This window comes from Dunckerocampus dactyliophorus, chromosome 11 (assembly GCF_027744805.1).
Source record: "Dunckerocampus dactyliophorus isolate RoL2022-P2 chromosome 11, RoL_Ddac_1.1, whole genome shotgun sequence".
Classification (NCBI taxonomy): domain Eukaryota; kingdom Metazoa; phylum Chordata; class Actinopteri; order Syngnathiformes; family Syngnathidae; genus Dunckerocampus; species Dunckerocampus dactyliophorus.
The window spans coordinates 19,726,014-19,746,572 of NC_072829.1; the positions used below are offsets into that span (position 1 = coordinate 19,726,014).

A 20,559-nucleotide genomic window follows, 5' to 3' on the forward strand; every position below is an offset into this window, starting at 1 on the left:
ATTGTTCAGTTCGCTTCTATTTTTTTTCATTTTAGATCTCTGTTTTGTTCAAATATAATTTTATATTTATATATAGTGTTAATCCAAAAGATTTGAATGAGAATCAATAGTAAGGTTTGCTTTTCTTTCTTTAGTTTATTTTGCCCAAACAATTATATGAAATAAAAGGTATAATTGAGTAATGATATTAGTTTGTTGATATTATTACATTGGCTTATGTTTTTAAGATAAGTTGGTAAAAACCTTTGTCCTGTGTTTTATATTGTGATCATAATCATGATTAACAAAATCACATTCATTCAGTCATTAAAATCATTCAATCATCTTGAAAATGTTCAAGTAAAACGTATCGATATCGGCAATACTGGACCTGTATTTACAGTATTGGTATTGGATGGATACCCCTACTGTTCATCCATTTTTGGGGGCAGCAGTTTCCACTGGTAGCCACCAGATGGCGCTAAATACAACACTACTAAAAAAACAACAAGCCCCTTTAAAACCATATTAAACGCAACGAACGTAACAACAAATTTGACAGGATTTATGCATGTCATTCCAGTTGTTTAAAAATACATCTCTATACTAATTGTGCGTATGCATTCAGAAATTGGAGTGTGTTGCTTTGCCTGCCAACTTTAATCCGCCTTGACCACCGGAAGTGCTCGATAAACCGAGGCTGCAAAGTGCGTCACAGCGCAGAGCTGCAGAGAGTAAACCGAGCCTGTCGTCCTGCACCAACGCTTTTGTGTTTCTACGTTTGGAATTAAACCCTTTTTTGCAGCAATATGGTGAAGATCGCTTTCAACCCGGCTTTGGCGCAGAAAGCTCTCGGCAAAGAGCTTGTCCCTGTGAAGGTGAGCCACTGTGGACGGTTCATATTAATTCCGCTAGCGGGCCTGCACGGGCTGCACGCACCCTATGCACTCGGTGTGGGCTTTCCCCACCGTGCAGTGTGCACATCGGTGCAAATATTCGTGGGCCTTAAACTGCAAATGCACCTGATAGTTGTGAATGGATGAATGCATGAATATAACGCGTATATGACTGTGTGTTTGTTTGTGTGTGTGTGCGCGCGTGCAGGACCCTGAGCTTGCTACAGCTCCAGTGAGTATGGCGGGTTCCACAGGTCGCTGTCTGGTCACACTGCTGGGCATCGCCTTCATCCTCAGTGGACTCATCGTGGGGGGAGCCTGTCTCTATCGTTATTTCACCCCCAAGGTAAATTTATTGCTGTTATATATACTGTATATTTTATGTATCGCATACCTAACTCCCTTAGATTAATGGCAGCGGCGGAGCCAGACATTTTCCATTGGAGTGGTGGCCAAGACGAGACCATTACTCCCATGGGGGTGGCAATAAGTTGATACCTGAAATATCTACTGCCCACCACTTAGCTCCGCCACTGATTAGTGGTTAATATCAATTAAATGTGTGTTGTGTTTGTGTTTTGGTCCATAAAAGTGTTCAAATGAAGTTATGTCAGTGTATTATCTAATGAATTTGCCAACGTAAACGTATTTAATGTTGCCTGAGGAAGTAGTCAGTGTGACATACATGGTTATTAAAGTTATTTAAACAGCAGCATGCAACGATGTTTGTTATTACTTGTGGAATTAGCATTTTGAAATAGTGTCTCTTAAAGAGTTGAATGATACTGTATATTTTGATAGCGATCTGATACCAAGTAAACCCAGGACCAGTATTACCGATACTGATATGTTTACTTGAATCTTTTTCTGATTTTTGTTGATCATGACTGTAATCAAAATAAAACACAGGGCACACATTTTAGCAGAACAAAACCTATCAGCAAACGTATTTGTGAACAAAGTAACAATAGCAACAGAATGATAGTTATTCCCTTTTTAGTGAACAATGTAACAATAAGAACAACACAACAATTAAAAAACACATATTTGTGAAAATAAAGTAGAAGGGAACTCAGAAATATCGATCTCATCACGGTGGTATTGATCGAATAGTGATACCTGGTATCCACAGTGTAACAATTTAGAAAGCTATCACCCAAATGACCACATTAGGGTCAGTTGAGCTACATTTAGGGTACTCTGACTCCCCCTGGTGGCATTATTTATGCAGTCTGTCTGCGCCTAGTTTCAAGCTTTGTCTAAAAATAACAATACATACACTCTTGGTGTAGGTGTCTACTTCCTGCCACTGTGCATACGTACTGACACACACTTAAAGATCTCTATCAGTTTTTGATGAATCCTTTTACCCCAACCCAGTCGCCTTTTGTGCACCTGAGAGATTTCATTTTTTTCTCGTCTGTGTCGTCCAGAGGCTGTATCACGGCGCAATGCAGTTCAGTGACGTGTCAGCTATGGGCGATGCTGAGAGCCGGCCCTATTATCTCCCTAGAGTGGAGGAGGAGGTGGAGATTTCTGACAGCATGGCCGTCATCAGTGTCCCTCCGCCCCGCTTCAGGCCCGGAGACCCCGCTTACATCCTGCATGACTTCAACAGGGTGAATTTTTTACCATTTAAAGTGCTATGCTTCAGTTTTGTTCTGATGTGTGTGTGTGTGTGTGTTTGATTGAGTAGAAGCTGACAGCATATCTGGACCTGACTCTGAGGACCTGCTTTGTGATTCCACTCAACACTTCAGTGGTGCTGCCCCCTCAGGATCTCATCGACCTCTTCTCACAGCTGATAGTGAGTGCACAGCGCCCAAAAAGCCCAGAAGACCTGACAACAACAACTACATTTCACCAGGTGTAATCCAGGGATTTAGAGTCATCCCAGAGATTATTTGTGCTTTAATCCCAGCAGGTCTGTCTTCAACCAAATTCAAATGAAGTCCAAATGGCATCTTTTTATGTAGAGGCTGGATTTATTTCTCCAAATGTAGTTTTGGATGTACACTTGAATTCAGAAGTTTACCCATCATGGACATGTATATCATTATTTGTGATATTTGAAAGTAGGACCACCACAAATGGATTTGGCGCTACCAGTTTGCCTTCGCTCATAAACACATAATGCGGCTTGTCGTTCCAACTCCGTACAGTAGATGGCATAACTGCTTTTTAACAACCCTCATACCACCTGGAGCCTCATCCAAAGTGTGTGTATGGACAAAAATATTCAGACCTTAAAAAATAAAGTGGCGTACGCACACGTTCACGCAATTTGTGGTTCATAGATTCCACCTTGAGGAGAAGTGACCGTACGCAGCTCCGCCTCAAGTTACGCCCTTTTCACGCTTCCGCTTCACCATAGAAGGTCAACGCAAAGTGACTCATGAATGTGGCGTCCATATTTAAAGAGCCTTGATTGCGTTGGAATCACGGCAGGTGGGAAGACGACGAGGACGAAGAAGCGGGATTTCACGGAAATGGAGGTGGAAATACTGGGAAAAGTATCGTATTCGGAAGACACAGCAGTGGCGTAACAAAACAAAGCTTGCGTGGCAGCACGTCCGCTGTCTTCTGCGTGAATGGAGCGGGGCCGACCGAGGCAAATAAGAAAAAATAAACAAGAAAAAAGTGGTCGGATGTCAAGGCACACGTTTCCATTTTCAGTGAGCGTGTTTGTACATTTTTCCTAATCGATACCACATTTTAGATGACTGCGAGCTTAACAAAAGTCTCTTTCAAAATGGGAATGAAGAAGTTATATCAAAAATTAATTGCTGTAATTCCAGACGGGTATTTTAAAATTATTGAACTTAACAATGACTTTAACACCATCAAACTATTAGGTATGTTATAATTACTTCATGAGGGACTAATGTGTGTTATTTCAAAGTATGACAAAAAAAAAGCCGATTATTTGTGGAAAAGGAAAGAGGAAGTTTACGCACATGGCCCTGACACTACCCACACAAATAAAGGCCGTGCAAGCTAATAATGACATACTTGACATATGCAACGAAAAACTGTCTTATTTTTGTGGTAAATTGCCCACAAAAAAGCGAGAAACCATGTGCCATGTCTCCAAAAGGTGCGTACGCCGACGACAAAGGTGCCGTAGCGGTGCGCACATTCTGACGTCAAGTTGTGTTGTTATAGGTACCATACTTTTGCGTGGAAAACGGCGTACGCAAGAGCAGGGGTAAGCAGGGGTAAGCAACCCGCGGCTCCTCAGTCTCCTTGTTGCGGCTCCCTTCACCGAGTGCAGTGACTTCTTTTTTTTAACACTGTAGTAGTGAACCACTCAGTAAGGCTTACAGAGTTAAGTGTTTATCTCATTTCAGAGTAGGCCTACTTCTACTTTTGTTTTGTGCCGTGACCCCTTTTTGACTTTTTCTGGTCTTTTTGGACACTTTTGGAGACTACAGTGAAAGCATGTATCATTCTTCTTCATCTTCTTCTGCGTAAACCTCTTGCTGCAGATTTATCTTTTGCAGTCATACTTATGAGATATTTCTAGAACATAACTTAGCACAGTGGGCAAATATGCAGTTTGCTGCAACAAAAGAGGCAGAAAAGAACACAAGAATTGGCCAAGATCGGCAAGAAGAGCATAACATGAACAGTGCAAACACGCTTGATATCAAGTCCGTTACATAATATGCGCTGCTCTCACATTCAGTGGGTTTTTTTTGTAACATTTTGTGTTTAAAAATGTTCAGCATTTGTGTCTTTGGTTTGATGAAGTTATCTACCAACGTCACCACTCGGTAGAGCCACTATACTCTCATTATGCGTTTATCAGTTGGATACATTGTGGTTGTCTAATAGTGTGTTTATTTGCCGTTAATCCAATTTCCTGTGCTTCTGTCCAGTCTGGCTCGTACCGCAGCTACTTGGTGCACGAGGACCTGGTGGTGACCGAGCGTATTGACGACATCAAACCTCTGGGCTTCTACATTCGCCGCCTGTGCAATGGCAAGGACACCTACAGAATGGAGCGCCGTGCCAGCCTCCCAGGTATGGATGTAACCGTTTCCTTTTAAGTTTTATTTGCAGTTAAGCTAATTACAAGCATGGGTATGAAACGTAAGTTTTTCCCTAGTGTCTCACAGCAACTATGGTGTGTTCAATGACCGCCGAATAAAGTGTGAAAATTCAACGCTTGATGAAAAAACCTAATCGGTGAAGCAAAAAGACGTAAACATGTAAAAATTGGGAGCTTTTTTAACAGTGGTACATGCATGCTGCACAGTTTACCTGTTTTATCACAAGTGCTTTCTGAAGAAAAAAACTGCAGGGGAAAAAAAGTCAATTTTAAAATGTGTGAATTTGCGGCGCCGTGGATGCTGAATTGTAAATGTGCATGGATCCACTGTAGTCCCCACTATTTGACACAATCAACTTTTGTCTCTGTCAGGCGCAGGGATCCATAAGCGGTCCGCAGATGAGTGTTTCACCGTTCATCACTTTGAAAACAAGTTTGTAACCGAAACACGGATCTGCAAGGCTTGAAGGGAAAAGGATCTTCTTGCGAGAGCGAGAGAGCGTTGGCGGGAGTAGGTTGAGGAGGAAACGACGGTGAGCCGAGACTCCTGTTTTTATTTGCATTCCCTGTTTTAACTCTCAGTGACGTGTGGATTTCAGTTCTAGCCTCCTCTGCTACATTCTCTTAAAGCTGTATCGGTCTTAGCTGTCAAGTATTAGCTTGCTAGTCTTGTGCTAACAAATGGCATCCTCCTGTTAACTGAGGATTTACTAAGTTTAGTTTTCTCTGTCGTGTTGCCGTAGCTTCCTGCAGAGTGAACTCGTTACGTTATTCTGTTTTTCAACATTTAATATTACAGCTGTGTGCGTGGGTACGTGCATGCGTGAGCGTGTGTGTGTGTGTGTGTTGGCCTGCACACATTCAGAGCAGCTTTGTAAACTCACAAGGAGATGTACAGAATTCTGTGATGTGTTCTATCTTATATGTTCTAGTACAATAGCACAAATCACCTTGGAAATGTTGGTCGCGGTGTAAACTGTCTTTTCATGGATGCACAAGTCCTGCTGTATGATGTGTATTTAATGATTTCCTACCTGATGGTGAAGTATAGCTCCCTACATGACTTAGTGCTTGTGTTGAACTTCCTTTGTGTCAAAGTCCTCGCTTCCAAAGTGTAATATTGTTCTATTTTGGTCGGATCATTTGAATTCTCGTATCCCCGCAGTCCTCAAAGGCGTAATAAATAAATTCATGTAGATTCAGTATTACCTGTATGAATTTTAAAATGGAATTTCATTGAGAAATATATGAATTTAGATGCCAATAGGCATGCTTATTGCAATAGCCCTTTTCCGTGACTCCAAGAGGATTTTCAACAACGTCACACAGAAAGACAATCACGCAGGAAGTATGTTTGAAATTGTTTTGTCCCAACTTTGTAACAGAAGCAGATACATGAATATTAGACGCGACACAAATGTGTAAATATTTAACTGATCTCACTTAAATAAAGTAGAATTTACTGACTTAATTTCATGTTTGGTGGTCATCTTTGTGCAAATGAATTACTTTCACTTTCACTTTCGCACAAACGTATCTTTCACTCTGTAGAGGGGCGTGGCAACTGCTCTAAAGACTTTGTACCTTCATTGTGGGCTCTTCGGCAATCTTCCTTTTTGATGCTAGAGTCCAGCGTTGTAACCAAATGTATTACTCTCATGTTTTAATACAATTTGAAAACTTTTAAATTGCATAAAGTAGCTTTTTTTTTCCCCTGTTTCCTAACATCTGTTGGCAAAGGCAGCGGGCTCCTCCTCCTATGTCCAAAACTCCAATGTTACCGTAATTGAATAGAAAATAGTGCACTCAGATTGCATGTAAAAAAAAAAAATAAAATAAAATAAAAAATTAAATGCAGTCTGACATCACATGCATGAAAATGAGGTTCTTGAAATGCGCATACAGTACATCTGCATACTGGTCCTTCAACAAGTCATGAAGTCCTCCACTTTGTCAAGATTCATGCCTGCTGGATGTCACGTTTTCCGATACCAACATGTCCGGTTTGCTCAGTCGCTTCCAGAATTCATTGGTAGTGAAGTAATACATGATGGGGTCCAGGCAGCAGTTGAGGCTGGCCAAGCAGAGCGTGACGGGGTGACATCTCAGAATCAGGACCCTGAGGGCACAGCTACTCAGTGCATTGGCTTTGGCCAAGAAATCCAGAGGCATGGTGATGTGGTATGGAGCAAAGCACACTAAGAAGACGGCGGCACAGCTTAGCGTCATACTCAACGCCCTGCGCTTCTCCCCTCGGTCAGGAATGGCGCCGGCTTTTGGCCTCCGAAGACTTCCGGCGGTTAGGCAGGTGCAGCCTAGCACCAGGATAAAGGGGATGACGAAACCTAAGAGCTCAGCTATGATCAAAATAACCCAGGCTACTGATGCGCTGACCGTTTGCATGGGCAGCTCTGAGAAGCACACCTCGTCAGCTCCAGGGAGGGTGGCACCCACTTCTGAAGTCAAGGTGTCATTGGCGGTGTCCATGTGTCTCAGCAGCGGGAAAGCCAGACAGGCAAGGCAAACCAAGAGCCAGCCCAAGGTGCATATGACTACGTCCGCCTTTCTCCTGGAGGTGTTGTACCTCAGTGGTCGCATGATGAGCTCACAGCGACGCACGGCCACACACACCAGGAAGAAGATGGAAGCGTACATGTTGACATACTTCAGATAGAAGCAGATCATGCAGAGGGCGTGACCAAAAGGCCAGCTGTTGTTCAGGTAGTAGTATATCCTCAGAGGCAGAGAAAGGACCTGAATGGAGTATCAGGAGTGGTTAGACTCATATCACATCAGTCCAGCAACGATGCGTTAAGAACATTTGTACCTGCATCAGGTCAGCCACAGCCAGATTCATCATGAACACCACAGCCTTCTTGGTTTCCCGGATGTAAACCCTGAACACCCACAGCGCCAATATGTTCCCCAGCAGGCCCGGTACAAGGATGACACTGTACACCACTGCATACACATGGTGCTGGTACATCCTCAGCTCCCCCGTGTTTTTGCAGCTGTCATTCATCTTAAACTCACTAAATGGTACAGGCACGATACAGTGATGGGTGTGTATGCATGTCCATGGCAGCTGTCCATCATGGGGCGGAAGAGGTCATACTCTTGTAGCCTTTACTCTTGTGCTCAGCAACATCCCGGTGAGTGAAGAGGAAAGGTCGGCGTTCCCTTAATGGAAGAGAGACAAAATGTATTGACTTCAAAGTAAGTAGAGGAGAGAAAAGCTCTATTGACTTAAAAGTAGGAAGACACATTTCTATCTGGGCTACCTCCCACATCTACACCAGCGGCTTTTACAGTACAGGAAGCTCTGTATGTATCAGGCAGCCTGTTTTGCTCCGAGGATGCAAACAGAAACTAACTTGATCAGATCGTGCACATGGTCGTAAACACATCTGGTGACAGCGTTTGCGGTGGTATTTGCAACACATATGCAAAGCCACAGTGATGTTGACGCTGCGCTCTTTAACGTAATGCACGTCCACATGCAAATCAGCCAACAATGAGAGAGTGACGAACATCTCGGCACAAAGCGTCAGGCAAATACGGGAATATAACCTCCGAAAAGCTCGGTTTTGGTCATCAAAAAAATAAAATCTTAAACATTTCTTTCCGTTACTTTCAACATTGACACATACAGTATATATAGTGTGTGTGTGTGTGTATATATATATATATGTATATGTGTATATATATATATATATATATATATATATATATATATATATATATATATATATTAATACATTGTGCTGTTTCGCGGTTGAATATGGCCTATCATTAGTCATAAAAGACATACTTTTTACCTAAATAAAGCATTATCAAGCATAAAAAGTAACAAAGTAAGTAAAATACAAATATAAGGCATTCAGAAGACTCATTCAAAGATGTTGTGATGATATGAAATAGTCTACACTGGTCACTAGGTGTCAGTAATGTTACTATAATGTTCGGTGAGATACACAAGCACCAGACTTGATCACCAGGGCCTGTTTTTTCAAAACTCGGTTATTTTAACCACTGGTTAAATTCTTAACTTACAGTTAGCTGACTGACTGTTTAAATATGCGTTGTTCAAAACATGGTTAATCACGTCGTTTAGTTAACAGCGCCGTCGAAGTTAACCGTGTGGTTGACGTCACTTCTCAGCGGCAATATATCCCACAATTCCTCATTTTGTTGACTTTAGCCAAGAAATTGACCGCGAAGCGATTTAACAAATGTAAAAAAAGAAATTAAACAAATATTTTACTTAGACGTATTATTAATTAAAGTAAGCAATATTTAACATAGTTTCCAGCTTCACAGCAAAATGCACCTCGCGCTTAACTTAAAAATGTTCAAATTGGATTCTGCAACAAATGAAGCTAAATGTGTTACGAATTAAAACAAGCAGGCAATTAATGAACGACACAATTAAATAAAAATGCTTTTGGATCAAAATATTTTTCTCAGCACAAGCTGTTACAGTTTGGAAAAATACAGAAGTCGGCTCGCCTTCAAAGTAAGTGTCTTAGGGTTCAACCTAATATTGGTGCCAAGATAATACGTCTAATAGCTATTCATGTATAAACGACACATGAGCCATGTTTATCAAATGTATGTTTTATTTGTTATTGTTACAAAAATTGTTTCCTTTAAAATCTATGCAGTTAAAAGCATGTTTTTCTGTCTTGGAAATATAAATAATGTGTCATGTGCAAGTCATGCATAACCCAGACACGTAAGGAGACATGACAGGACGGCATCATGAAGGCAGCATGGCAGTATTCGCCGCGAAAAGGTTAACGGCGGTCCTTAGGTCTGTTAACTTTAACGTCAAGTTAACAGCCGGTTAGAGTTAACAGAGTTTTGGACACGATAACAGTGCCGTTAAATTTAACGGTCAGTTAATGCCACTTAATCGGTTTTGAACAACCCGGCCCAAGATGGCAAGTGCCTTGCTGGTGGAGGTGATGGAGTGGCCACATATGACCCAAACCAAATTGAGCACCTGTGGGGCATCCTCGAGCGGAAGGTGGAGGAGTGCAAGGTGTCTAATGAGGACTGGAAGAGGGTTCCACTAACAACCAGTGCAGCTCTGGTGATTTCCATGCCCAAGAGGATTAAGGCAGTGCTAAATAACAATGGTGTTCACAGTAAATATTGACAATTTGGACATGTTCACTGCGAGTGCCTGTGTGTTGACTCAATTTCACTCAGGTTGTATGCACTTTTGTGAGATACTGTAAGTGAGGGTGATCCAGTATGGCATGCATGGTATTTAATACAAATATCAACAATAAAGAATAAAATATCGTGTCATCTTCGTGGATTAGATGGGCAAGTGTGTAAGCGTAAGAAAAATAAGAAAATGTTTTTTCCCTGCTGCTTTTATTCTTATGTAAATTTACAAAAGCATATGGAAAGTTGCTATTTTGAACGCCATTGCACCTGCATGAGCTACTCAACTGTGTGAAACCCCCCGACACTGACACACTCCGAAGAGTCCTGCCTCAACACACACCACAAACACGTCACACAAGCCACACTGAACACACTGAACATGCTCTATTTTCCCTCAAGTTTCATATTTTGTCGTAATTTTCATGTGATTTGGGGGGTTTTCATTGCACTTACTGAATAAAAAAAATATTTTTCAGGTACAGTAGCTCATCATACAAGTCAAATTTCTAGGAATTAATTTATTTCTGAGGAGAATAATAATAACTGGACCGGTTAATGCAGTATCATGGATGCGTGATTGACTTGGACGTGACATTTTCCTTTTAAAAAAAAAAAAAAAAAAAAAAAAAAAAAGTACAGTACAGTGTTCCCTCGTTTAACGCGGGGGTTAGGTTCCAAAAAATGCCAGTGTTAAGTGAAATCCGTGCAGTAGAAGTTGATTTTTTTTAAATGTTTTTTTGTTCATTGTATATTTTTTTGTTTACAGGATGTGTATTTTTGTTTTTTGTATGTTTTTTTTCATTGACAGTATGTGTTTTCTCCTTTACAGGATATGTTTTTTTTCGTTTATTATATTTGTTTTAAGGCTGTAAAACCCCCTCACCACACACTTTTCTCAGACATGAGAAAATATATACAGTGTGTTGCGCATATAGAGGGCCTTGAAAGCGCGGATCACGCCTTGGTCCATGGGCTGAGTCAGCGATGTAGTGTTTCCAAAATAAGCTGGTCTCATCCATATTAAAAACTTGCTCAGGCTCGTATCCCCCTTCCTCAATGATGGCTTTAAATTTGTTCATGTATTCCTCTGCCCCGGCATCTGCAGAGGCGGCCTCTCCGTGGTCTTACTGCGGACAGTTAAAGCCCTTTTAGCATCCTTGTTCAAATGTATTGCTGCTGTCGTCCTTATGTTATTTTCCTCCTTCTGTATGGTACAAACTGAAGATTCATTTTTTTCTGCAGGTACTCTGGCTTCCTCCCACATTCCAAAAACGTAGCTTAGCGACTCTAAATTGTCCATAGATATGAATGTGACTCGTGTGAAAGGTTGTTTGTCTTTATATGCCCTGCCATTGACTAGCATCCATCCCGAAGTCAGCTGGGATAGGCTTCAGCATACCCCCCACTACCCTACAAACAGCCTAGGAGTGAATGAATGAATAGCTGTTTGATATTATTGTTCCACTTTCAGATTCAGTCTAATAGCTCAGTGCATTGTCAGTCTAATTACACATACACGCACACACACAGCACAGAGTTGCACAACACTTACATACGATTGATAGAAAATACTCAGAGACACAATAGATGCACTAATGTCACTCACACCAGCTTAACTTTCACTTCTACGCAAACTTAAATTTCACTTTCTAGACGTGGCGCGGCAACTGCTATATTGTGTACTTTCGTTCTGGGCTCTTCCTTGAGTTTCATCATTGAGTCCAGCGCTGTAAACAAATATATTTATCTTATTTTTTTATATAATTTGAAAACCTTTTGACAACTTCACCGATAGCAACGCGGTCCAAAGAACCAGGAAGAAAGGCTAAAGAGAAGCAATAGCCTTTATACAGAACATACTGTACACCATACCATAATAAACCATACCATACTACGTGTTGAGCTATTTTAATTGTTTTTGGTGTGCTGGTGTTCATAAACTTTGCAAATAAATACTGATGAAGGTTGAAGAATTTTGAGTGCAATGGTACACATACTGTTTAAAAAATGCTCAGGATAATTGTAAGCCGCAAAGTCCCGGCTTACAAATGAGCATCGAAGTGTAAACCAGCTTGAACAGATTAACATCTTGCTCATTTCTTATCATTTGTCTGCGGAAGGAAGTGTGGGCACAACACGTATCTCCATGCATGTGTACTGCACCAACACACCAGCTGCACTGACACGAGCACTCGTGTCGTGAACGTGGACAGACAGTGGGCCACACTTTACATCCACACACACACACACACACACACACACACACACCACATAACTCCCATTCGAGATTCCCATGAGGCATTCCTCCGCATTCCAAGCATCCAACTGTTGTTGAAACCAAACCGCACACTTTTTCTTCAGTAGCAGTTGATGTAATTAACAATTACAATATCTCACCTCTGCCTTCTACCTTGAAGCCATGTAGCATCAGGAAGGAGAACCATCAGTCATCCCATCTCTTCTCCACACTTTCATTCACTTTCCATGTTTGCTTCTCTCCTTCCTGCTTTGCCCTCAAGCTGTTTTTTGTTCTCATATCACTATTTCCGCACCATGTCCTCTTTATGCGTCTCCGTCTTTGTTTCACGTGCCTGTCTGCTGCAGAAGCTATTCAGCCCCCAGAGTTTCCTGTGAATAAGGGGGAGGGGTTTACAGGAATTTTTTAACACTTCTGTTATTCTCTTCAAGGGCATGTTTCCATGGGATTATATCTACTGTATTGCATACTGTGTTTGAAAACTGTAAAAAAAAAAAAAAAAGAATGGAAATTGATGAATTGGATTTTTTTTTTTGTTACAAATTGTGTAATTCTTTCACAACATAGTGACAAAAAATGTATTTCAGAAGATGCAACTGTGCTGCAATTCAAGGCAAGGAGAGGAAATGAGATGTGTGGCAGATCGCTGGTGGTGCTGATGGTTTTGAGAAATTGCTGCACCAGCTGTTTTGTTTTGCAGTTAAAAAAAAGAACATTTTAAATCAATTCAGTGGCATGCAGTCATTGGAGGCGTCACCTATCATGATGAAAAATGAATAATGATAGTGAATGTATGAATTAATTTGCACATTTCCTGATCAAATCCCGGGCGGAAACCTAAGATGAGGCTCCCGCGAGCGCCTCTTCTTGGCTCAGTGCACAAGCCCAGCCTGAGTGCATCAAGTAAGTGCACTGAGTTGGATCATGGCGCCTGCCAGTTTGTGTTTGTGAACATGTTGCCGATAATACAATGTTGTAGATATGACTTTCTACAGCCGCAGTATAATCAAAATCAAACTTTTGCACCAAATGACACACTGTTGGGAATAATGAAATTATTATGCTATGCCATAATACTAAAATTGTACAAATGATTCACATTGCTGACAAGCACACAATTATTTGCAGATACACACACCTGCTTTGGAATTGTTTTTTTTCTCATTTTCACCAAACAAGTCAGTGCAACATATGGACAGCAGATATATTTACATTGGCGTGAACTAAAATATGCTCACAAAAAAAGTCAACTGAAAATGAAAAATTGCAGAAAAAAACATGCATAAAATATGCACTATAAAGAAAAAATTGGGCGACATGGTGGTCGTGGTGGTTAGCATGTTGGCCACACAGTCTGGAGATCAGGAAGACCAGGGTTCGAATCTTCGTTGGGCATCTCTGTGTGGAGTTGTTCTCCCCATGTGTGCGTGGGTTTTCTCCGGGTACTCCGGTTTCCTCCCACATTCCAAAAACATGCATGTTAGGTTAACTGGCGACTCTAAATTGTCCATAGGTATGAATGTGAGTGTGATTGGTTAGTTGTCTATATGTGCCCTGCGATTGGCTGGCGACCACTCCAGGGTGTACCCCGCCTCTCGCCCAAAGTCCGCTGGAATAGGCTCCGGCATACCCACGACCCTAGTGAGGATAAGCGGCATAGAAGATGGATGGATGGATGGATGGATAGAAAAAATGGCATGAAAAATACTTAGGCAGCATCTTGCCGTGTTTGACCACAAAGCCTCATCCACATCACAGGCATTCTCTTCCCGTGCCAAACATGGAGGTAAAGAAGCGCCTTGTGTGGTTTATACATCCCTGAATGGCACCCTCATCAATCTCATAACATGCCTCTTCCATACCCTGAACGATATGCAAGCCCACAAAGAACTTTGGTCTTTTTGTCGCGCTTACTTCCTGTTTTAAATGCTAACAATTAAAGCATGGAGGTGTTTGGCCTAATGGTACATTTATTGGCCAACTAGCTCATGCCTTGTCATTTTGAATGGCAGTGTTTTGAAGTGGGATTTGAAACACGTGTGTGTAAAACGGAATATGTCTAGACTTCCGGAGTCGTGGAACGTATTACTCACAATCAAATTCAAGAGAGTGAGGCACACACTTCCTTGTTCCGTTACTCAGCATTGTCTGCTAGAAATTACCAGCTACTGATTAGTGAGCTAAAATGTTTTTATTTCCCATTTTCTAAATGCAGAGCATTGTCTTTTTGCAGATTAAATAAACCCTGATGAAGTCACATTTAAAGGCATATCATCGTAATGAAGTAGCCACACATCGACAGTAGTCATAACCCAGGCTAACGTTATGTCACGTCATTGATTTGCACTATGTTCATTTAAAATTAATTTCAGTTATTTTTTTTTTTACCTTGACATTCCGCTCCATTCTGGGTGTCTTTGGAGATGCTGCAACCTCGACAATGTGCTGCCATGCTGCGTTCGACAATGGCGGCATGTTACGGTGTTCAACTTGCTGTTCAGCCTGTAATGCTCCCACACTTTGAATCATTTCACACTTCTAATCAAATTAGAGAAACTGTAGAAACAGTGGAATATTGTAAACTACTGGTTTGTGCTTTACTTAATCCGCAAATGAACTGCAAAACTTCCTGAGCCTTTGACTGGTTTCGTAGTCTGAATTGAAGCATATAACTTTTCCATCATATTCAAATGTATTGAGATGCACCTGCATTTGTTTTTGAATGCTATGAGGAAATAACAGAAAATAAAAGATGCTAAGACTATGTACATATTGTATCGTGCTGTATTGTGATGCTAACAGACTAGTATTGCATTTATTACTAGTAATAATGAATAATAATGACAGCGTCGGTCAAAACTGAGCATTATTATCTTTGTAAAGGTAGATTTTTTTTATATAATTCACGTGTTGGATCATATTTGTTGCTTTGTCCAGTTACACTAGTCAAGAAAAAGCTTTATTTGTAGATTGTAGCCAGACAAGCATATTGTAGATTTCCATATAGTTCAAATCAGATGAACTGACCACTAGTAGAAAAACATCTGCTGGGACTGTGAAACACAACGATGCCATTTCCTTTCCTGGGCTCCCCAGGGAGGATTTAAGGTCAAAGCATGTTTGGGTCAGTTTGTCTTGATGTTTATCTTGTCAGTCCCATAGAATGCATCAAGATGTGTTTATCCTCACAAGATGCTTTACTTTAGCTGGGTCACTCTACCCTCTGTTTGAAAAGCTGCTCTCAAAACTCAACAATCTGCGTGTTGCCGGCGTATGGGAGCTGACTGACGACGACGAGCGCCTGCTAAGGTGCAGCCTGAATTCTGCAGTAAGGAAGTAGTAGAGGAGAGGGTTAAGGCAGCAACTCAGGCTGGCCAGACACAGAGACAACGGGTGGAACTGGCACACAGCCAGCCTGAAGGCACAGTCTGATACGAGGTCCTGCTGTACCATCAGATATAGCAGGAAGTTTATGTGGTAGGGGGCAAAGCACAACAGGAAGACGACAGAGCAGCTCAGCACCATCCTCAAGGCACGCCGCTTCTCCCCTGTAGTTTGCTGCCTCACATGGTTGTTATCAGCGCAGTTGAACGAGGAGAGACGGCTCAGCGAGCTGTCCGAAGCCTTCTTCTGGTACAGAGAGCGGCTGATGCGGATGGAGCTATAACTAATGCATGCCAAAGGAATCAAGAAACCAAACAGCTCAGCGAGCACCATCAAGGTGACAGCCAGCAAGAGGGGCACACGCCGCATAGGCAAGTCTTTAAAACAGCGAACTTGTGGGTCGGTTCTGGTTGATTGGTTCAAAGATGTCATGTGGGCTGCAGGCTGCTGGGTGGAGGTGGCATCCAGAAAAGTGGATTTGTTGAAGGCAGGCTGAGAAGTTACAAAGCTGTGAGAGGCAGTGCTGCTAGCCCTCATGACGATGAAAGGTGAGCAAGCCACACCGACCAGCGCCCACACCAGGACACTGATGGCAAGGTCGTAGCGGCTCCTCCACCTTCGAGTGGAGAAGGGGTCAAGCAGGAAGACGCACCTCTGCACACTGATGCACATCTGAGAAAAAAACCCAAACAATAACAGCCATCTTGAAAGACAATTTAAAGGTTTCCTGCACGCCCGTCTAAACAAATTTAATAAGAAATTGTACAAAAATACATGATATTATATTATATCACACTATCTACCATAAAAAGTGTACCTACTACTTGTATGACAGGTTTCTAAAATCATTTTCATCTTGTAAGTAATGGATTAGTGCTTAACGTTCAGCCATGTTAATTATTGTGTGTATGGTTAAAGTACCTTGGAGATCCTCAAAAAGCAGTCATGAAAAGAGTGTTCATTCTCACAGTTGCTGCTTACCAAGAATCCAATGGCTGCGTACATGTTGAAGTACTTTAAGTAGAAGCAGAGCAAGCAGATACTGTGTCCGAAAGGCCACGCATGTGTCAAGTAATAATAAATCCTGAGTGGCAGAGACAGGATGTGGATCAGGTCTGCCAAGGCCAAGTTGATCATGAAGATCACCGTCTTGGTCTTCTTTCTGTCACACAAATACAATACAAAAGAGTAAGCAATGATCAACATGTAATTGTGTTGTGTGTGTGTGTGCACCTGACGTGTCTGCAGAGGACCCACAGAGCAATGGTATTGAGCAGCAACCCTGGGATGAAGAGCAGCAGGTAGAAGTATGTGTACATTTTGTCCATGAGCTCCTCCCACTCTATCATGCGGTGGCCGCATGACGAGTTCGCCAGGGAGCCACTCCATGATCGGGATTCACTCAGCGCCATTCCTGCTGTCGCATAAAAATAGATAAATCAACAGTTTTTTCGAGTGTTTTTGATGCCCAAAACATTCATTCCATAAATGATTCTTTTTCACAGCAGTGGTTACAGCATAAATAGCACAGCGTAACAGTAATCTGTCTTCCTCCTGCCATCGAAACAAGGCCGCTCCCTTCCTCTTGAGGCCCATGAGGACTTTCACCCACGGAGATGGTGGTCTGATTTTATAGCTCAGCTGCTTAACTGTCGTTTAGTGTACACTAGTGTCACAGTTAGATACTACCTGTTCAACGGCATACTCAAATTGAGGAAATAATCAACTGTTTGGGGGAGAGAAGAAAGAAAAATGTACAGTAGCCCACAGGGGGCAAACTTGCAGACACTCCAAACAGATAAATGATCCAAAACCAAAAACACACAAACACGATAAAACATATGCAATGGGAACATACAGCAATCACATAAACACTGCAGTATCAAAAACTAATGCAAAAGACCAGAGTGAGGATAAGCGGCAAAGAAGATGGATGGATGATCCTGAATGGTGACAAGCTGTGGTAAGATGTGGTGAACTGTGACCTTTATGCTCTTTTGCTGTGGTTTGTCTGCAACAGCATGGTACATAATTATAATTATGAAAACAAAGGCACATAACATTAATCAAACAAACAATCAGTCAGGAAATGAATTCAATACGCGACTTATCCAAGAGCCAAATGGACATATTCAAAATGTTAAACGTTCTATGAGGGGACATTAAGTTTACATGGTTATACAAGCTGTACACTGACTACTTTCGATTGTATCATTGTGTTGTGTCTTTAGTGTTGTCCCATGAAAACATATAATACAGTATTTGCGGAAATGCAAGGGCCGTACTCATGCACGTTTGTCACATGCATGTGCAATACAGTATGTTTGTTTATTTAAATATGTAGGACAGATAAGTTTTTGTTTCTTCCTGCTCCTCTTCCTTCACATTTCTTGTGACTCTTGACTTTAGTACTCCCTATTTTGTTGGAAATTATTTTGTAGACTTGCAGCATTTCTGTCATGCAGTTGTTTTGGTGTTGGTGTATGTTTTTGGCATTTGCAGAATTTTTATTTAGCTTCTTTTTTTTTGTGACTGCGGCATTTTTTATTTGCAGTATTTCGTTGTTGTGTTTCATATTTGCCTATTTGTCAGCTGTAAACAAACCTCATCTTCCTTTCAGGTATTCACTGCATTCAAAATTAGACATTACAACTAATCTAGAAAACAATACACTTGTTATAAAAAATATATTTTAAACAAAGTAAATTTTACAACTAATGACTTTCGAATGTGGCCTTAAATGTGTAGCCCTCTGGTGAGCAAAAACTATAAAGATTGTCATTACCTTGTGCTTTGTCCTCTTCCTAGTATGTACATGAGGACGGCAGGCAACGTGCTCCCTGCAGCAGGGTGGTGGCTTCACTCTCTTCTGTAAACATCAGACTGTGCTTCTGTCGCTTAAATGTGCTGGAAACCAAAGAGCAACCATGGGCATGCAGTTTAGGTGGCAGTTGTGTACATATGTACTGTACATCTGCCACTCTCAGGCCCAAGTAAACACACAGCGTGTGTGGTACGAGAAAGGGGAAGTGATTGCCACACACTTTCATGTTACGCCAGACAGAGCCTGCACTAAACTGTGTAGGTACAGAAAACATGGCACGTGTTGGTAAAAACACTGAACGACCACAGCATTAAGGCAAAGATCCAATAACTGTATAAAACATTATGCCTTTACAAATATGAAAACTACACTTTTTTATTGACAATGTCAGAGAGATCTTTGTTTCAATGTGTATTCATTGTTGTTACTGTAGTTTGCAGGGGTGCATAGTAGTGTATTTTGTCCGCATCTCATTATATTGCAAAGGTGTTTCTGCAATAAATATACCTTCCGCTAGAGGTCAGCCTCGCGCAACATTCCTCATCATGATGAGCTACTTTTAAAGTCGTGTGGATGTCCTCTGATGCACTTTTTCAGCAACACGCTTACCCTGGACCATTCAAGGAGCAAAGCCCCGTTCTTGCTTGTTTTCCCTTAACGCCACTCTTCTTTACGTCCTGGTCTTCCAGCACATTTTAGCTGGCTACTACCATTGCTCCCCAAATCTCTCAAAAAGTCTTTCTACCATTTTTGCCCCTTCTACCTATTGTGTACTTCCTCAGAGAATTATAAAGTTTCATGGTCATTGAAAACAATGAAAACGAAGGTTTAAAAAACACAATGTTGCTATGGATTCCAAAAAGTCTCTGTAGTAGCTTTTTCAACACTTGCACATGGTCACTATCGGAACGAATCATGCAAGCTTTTGTGTGTCTGTATTTTGTATTTTTTTCTGCTTAGCGCAGACGCAGAGGGGAGCGTTAGGACGGCCCATTTCCATTCCCAAGTAAGGCCATGATTCTGTTCCAGGCATGGGTGCGTCAGATGTAGCATCACATAGAATCCCTTCTCCAGCAATGCTCTTCAGTCAATGCAGCTGACTTTTCAGCAGATTACAGTTGCTCATTGCCATGTCATCGTTAGCAAGTGGAGTTCAAAGTACCACAACGCAGCTTGTGTGCACATCCTATACTGTATCTACTGTAGGCTTACGATTTGGCGACTCTCCAGACAGACCTCAGCTTCTCTCTTGTAACCTGTGACTTTTTACCGCGCGCAGTCCAATAAAACGCTTGTTAGCTTGCCAACTGTTACTATGCCAACAGTTCAGCATTCAATAAAACGTTTGTTTCTGACTTCTAAACAACCGCTGCTCCCTCTGGAGGTTGTTAAAGCTCCCGTCTGCTGGCATGTTATGAAAGTGTACTCTCCATAAGTTCTCTCTTTCTGGAAGGAGTGCATTTATCCTGATAACCCGAATGTATTGGAATCCGTGCTGTCTCAGCAACAGGAAACGCAATCACAACGACCTGCTGAATCACGCGTTCACTGTTTTTTAACCTTATTATTTGTGCTTTTGGTGATTATTTAGTCAACGCTGTTCAGTCGTACTTTGGAGTGTGTACACATTGCTGTGAGACTTTGGGCAGCTCTACAGTCTAAGGCCAGATTAGGAGAGAGAGAGCTCATTCAGGAGCGAACAATGGACCATTGCTTTGGTCGTAATAGCCATTTGGCCTATGACATAGCAAACAGGCCAAGGTTCTCAACTGGATCACAACAAGAACACGCTGTCTGCCCGCTGAAAAAAAAGGAGAAACCGTCTCTGAGTTCAAACGTACAACTGTGCTGTTAGAGGCCAGTCCGCAGTGGGTTTGACCAAACTAACAAACCGAGCGGCAGGATACTGAAATAATAAATGCCGCAATGAAAGCAATTCAAAACAATGATTTAACGGCCCCAAACTTCAACACAGGACACATTGTTT

At 41.7% G+C, this 20,559-nt stretch overlaps 2 protein-coding genes across 2 annotated transcripts; one reads left to right on the forward strand and one right to left on the reverse strand.

Annotated features, from left to right (window-relative positions):
* Positions 1-645: 645 nt before the first annotated feature.
* LOC129189795 (integral membrane protein 2A-like) lies at positions 646-6,400 on the forward strand. The gene is made up of 6 exons (XM_054791888.1): positions 646-857; positions 1,084-1,221; positions 2,309-2,494; positions 2,572-2,682; positions 4,757-4,901; positions 5,302-6,400. The coding sequence occupies exons 1-6, from the start codon at positions 789-791 to the stop codon at positions 5,394-5,396; spliced, it is 744 nt and encodes a 247-aa protein (XP_054647863.1). The 5' UTR covers positions 646-788; the 3' UTR covers positions 5,397-6,400.
* LOC129190333 (uncharacterized) lies at positions 4,917-20,391 on the reverse strand. The gene is made up of 5 exons (XM_054792927.1): positions 16,982-20,391; positions 16,730-16,910; positions 15,585-16,420; positions 7,757-8,033; positions 4,917-7,683 (listed from the first exon to the last, which is right to left on the reverse strand). The coding sequence occupies exons 1-5, from the start codon at positions 17,158-17,160 to the stop codon at positions 6,883-6,885; spliced, it is 2,274 nt and encodes a 757-aa protein (XP_054648902.1). The 5' UTR covers positions 17,161-20,391; the 3' UTR covers positions 4,917-6,882.
* Positions 20,392-20,559: the final 168 nt, after the last annotated feature.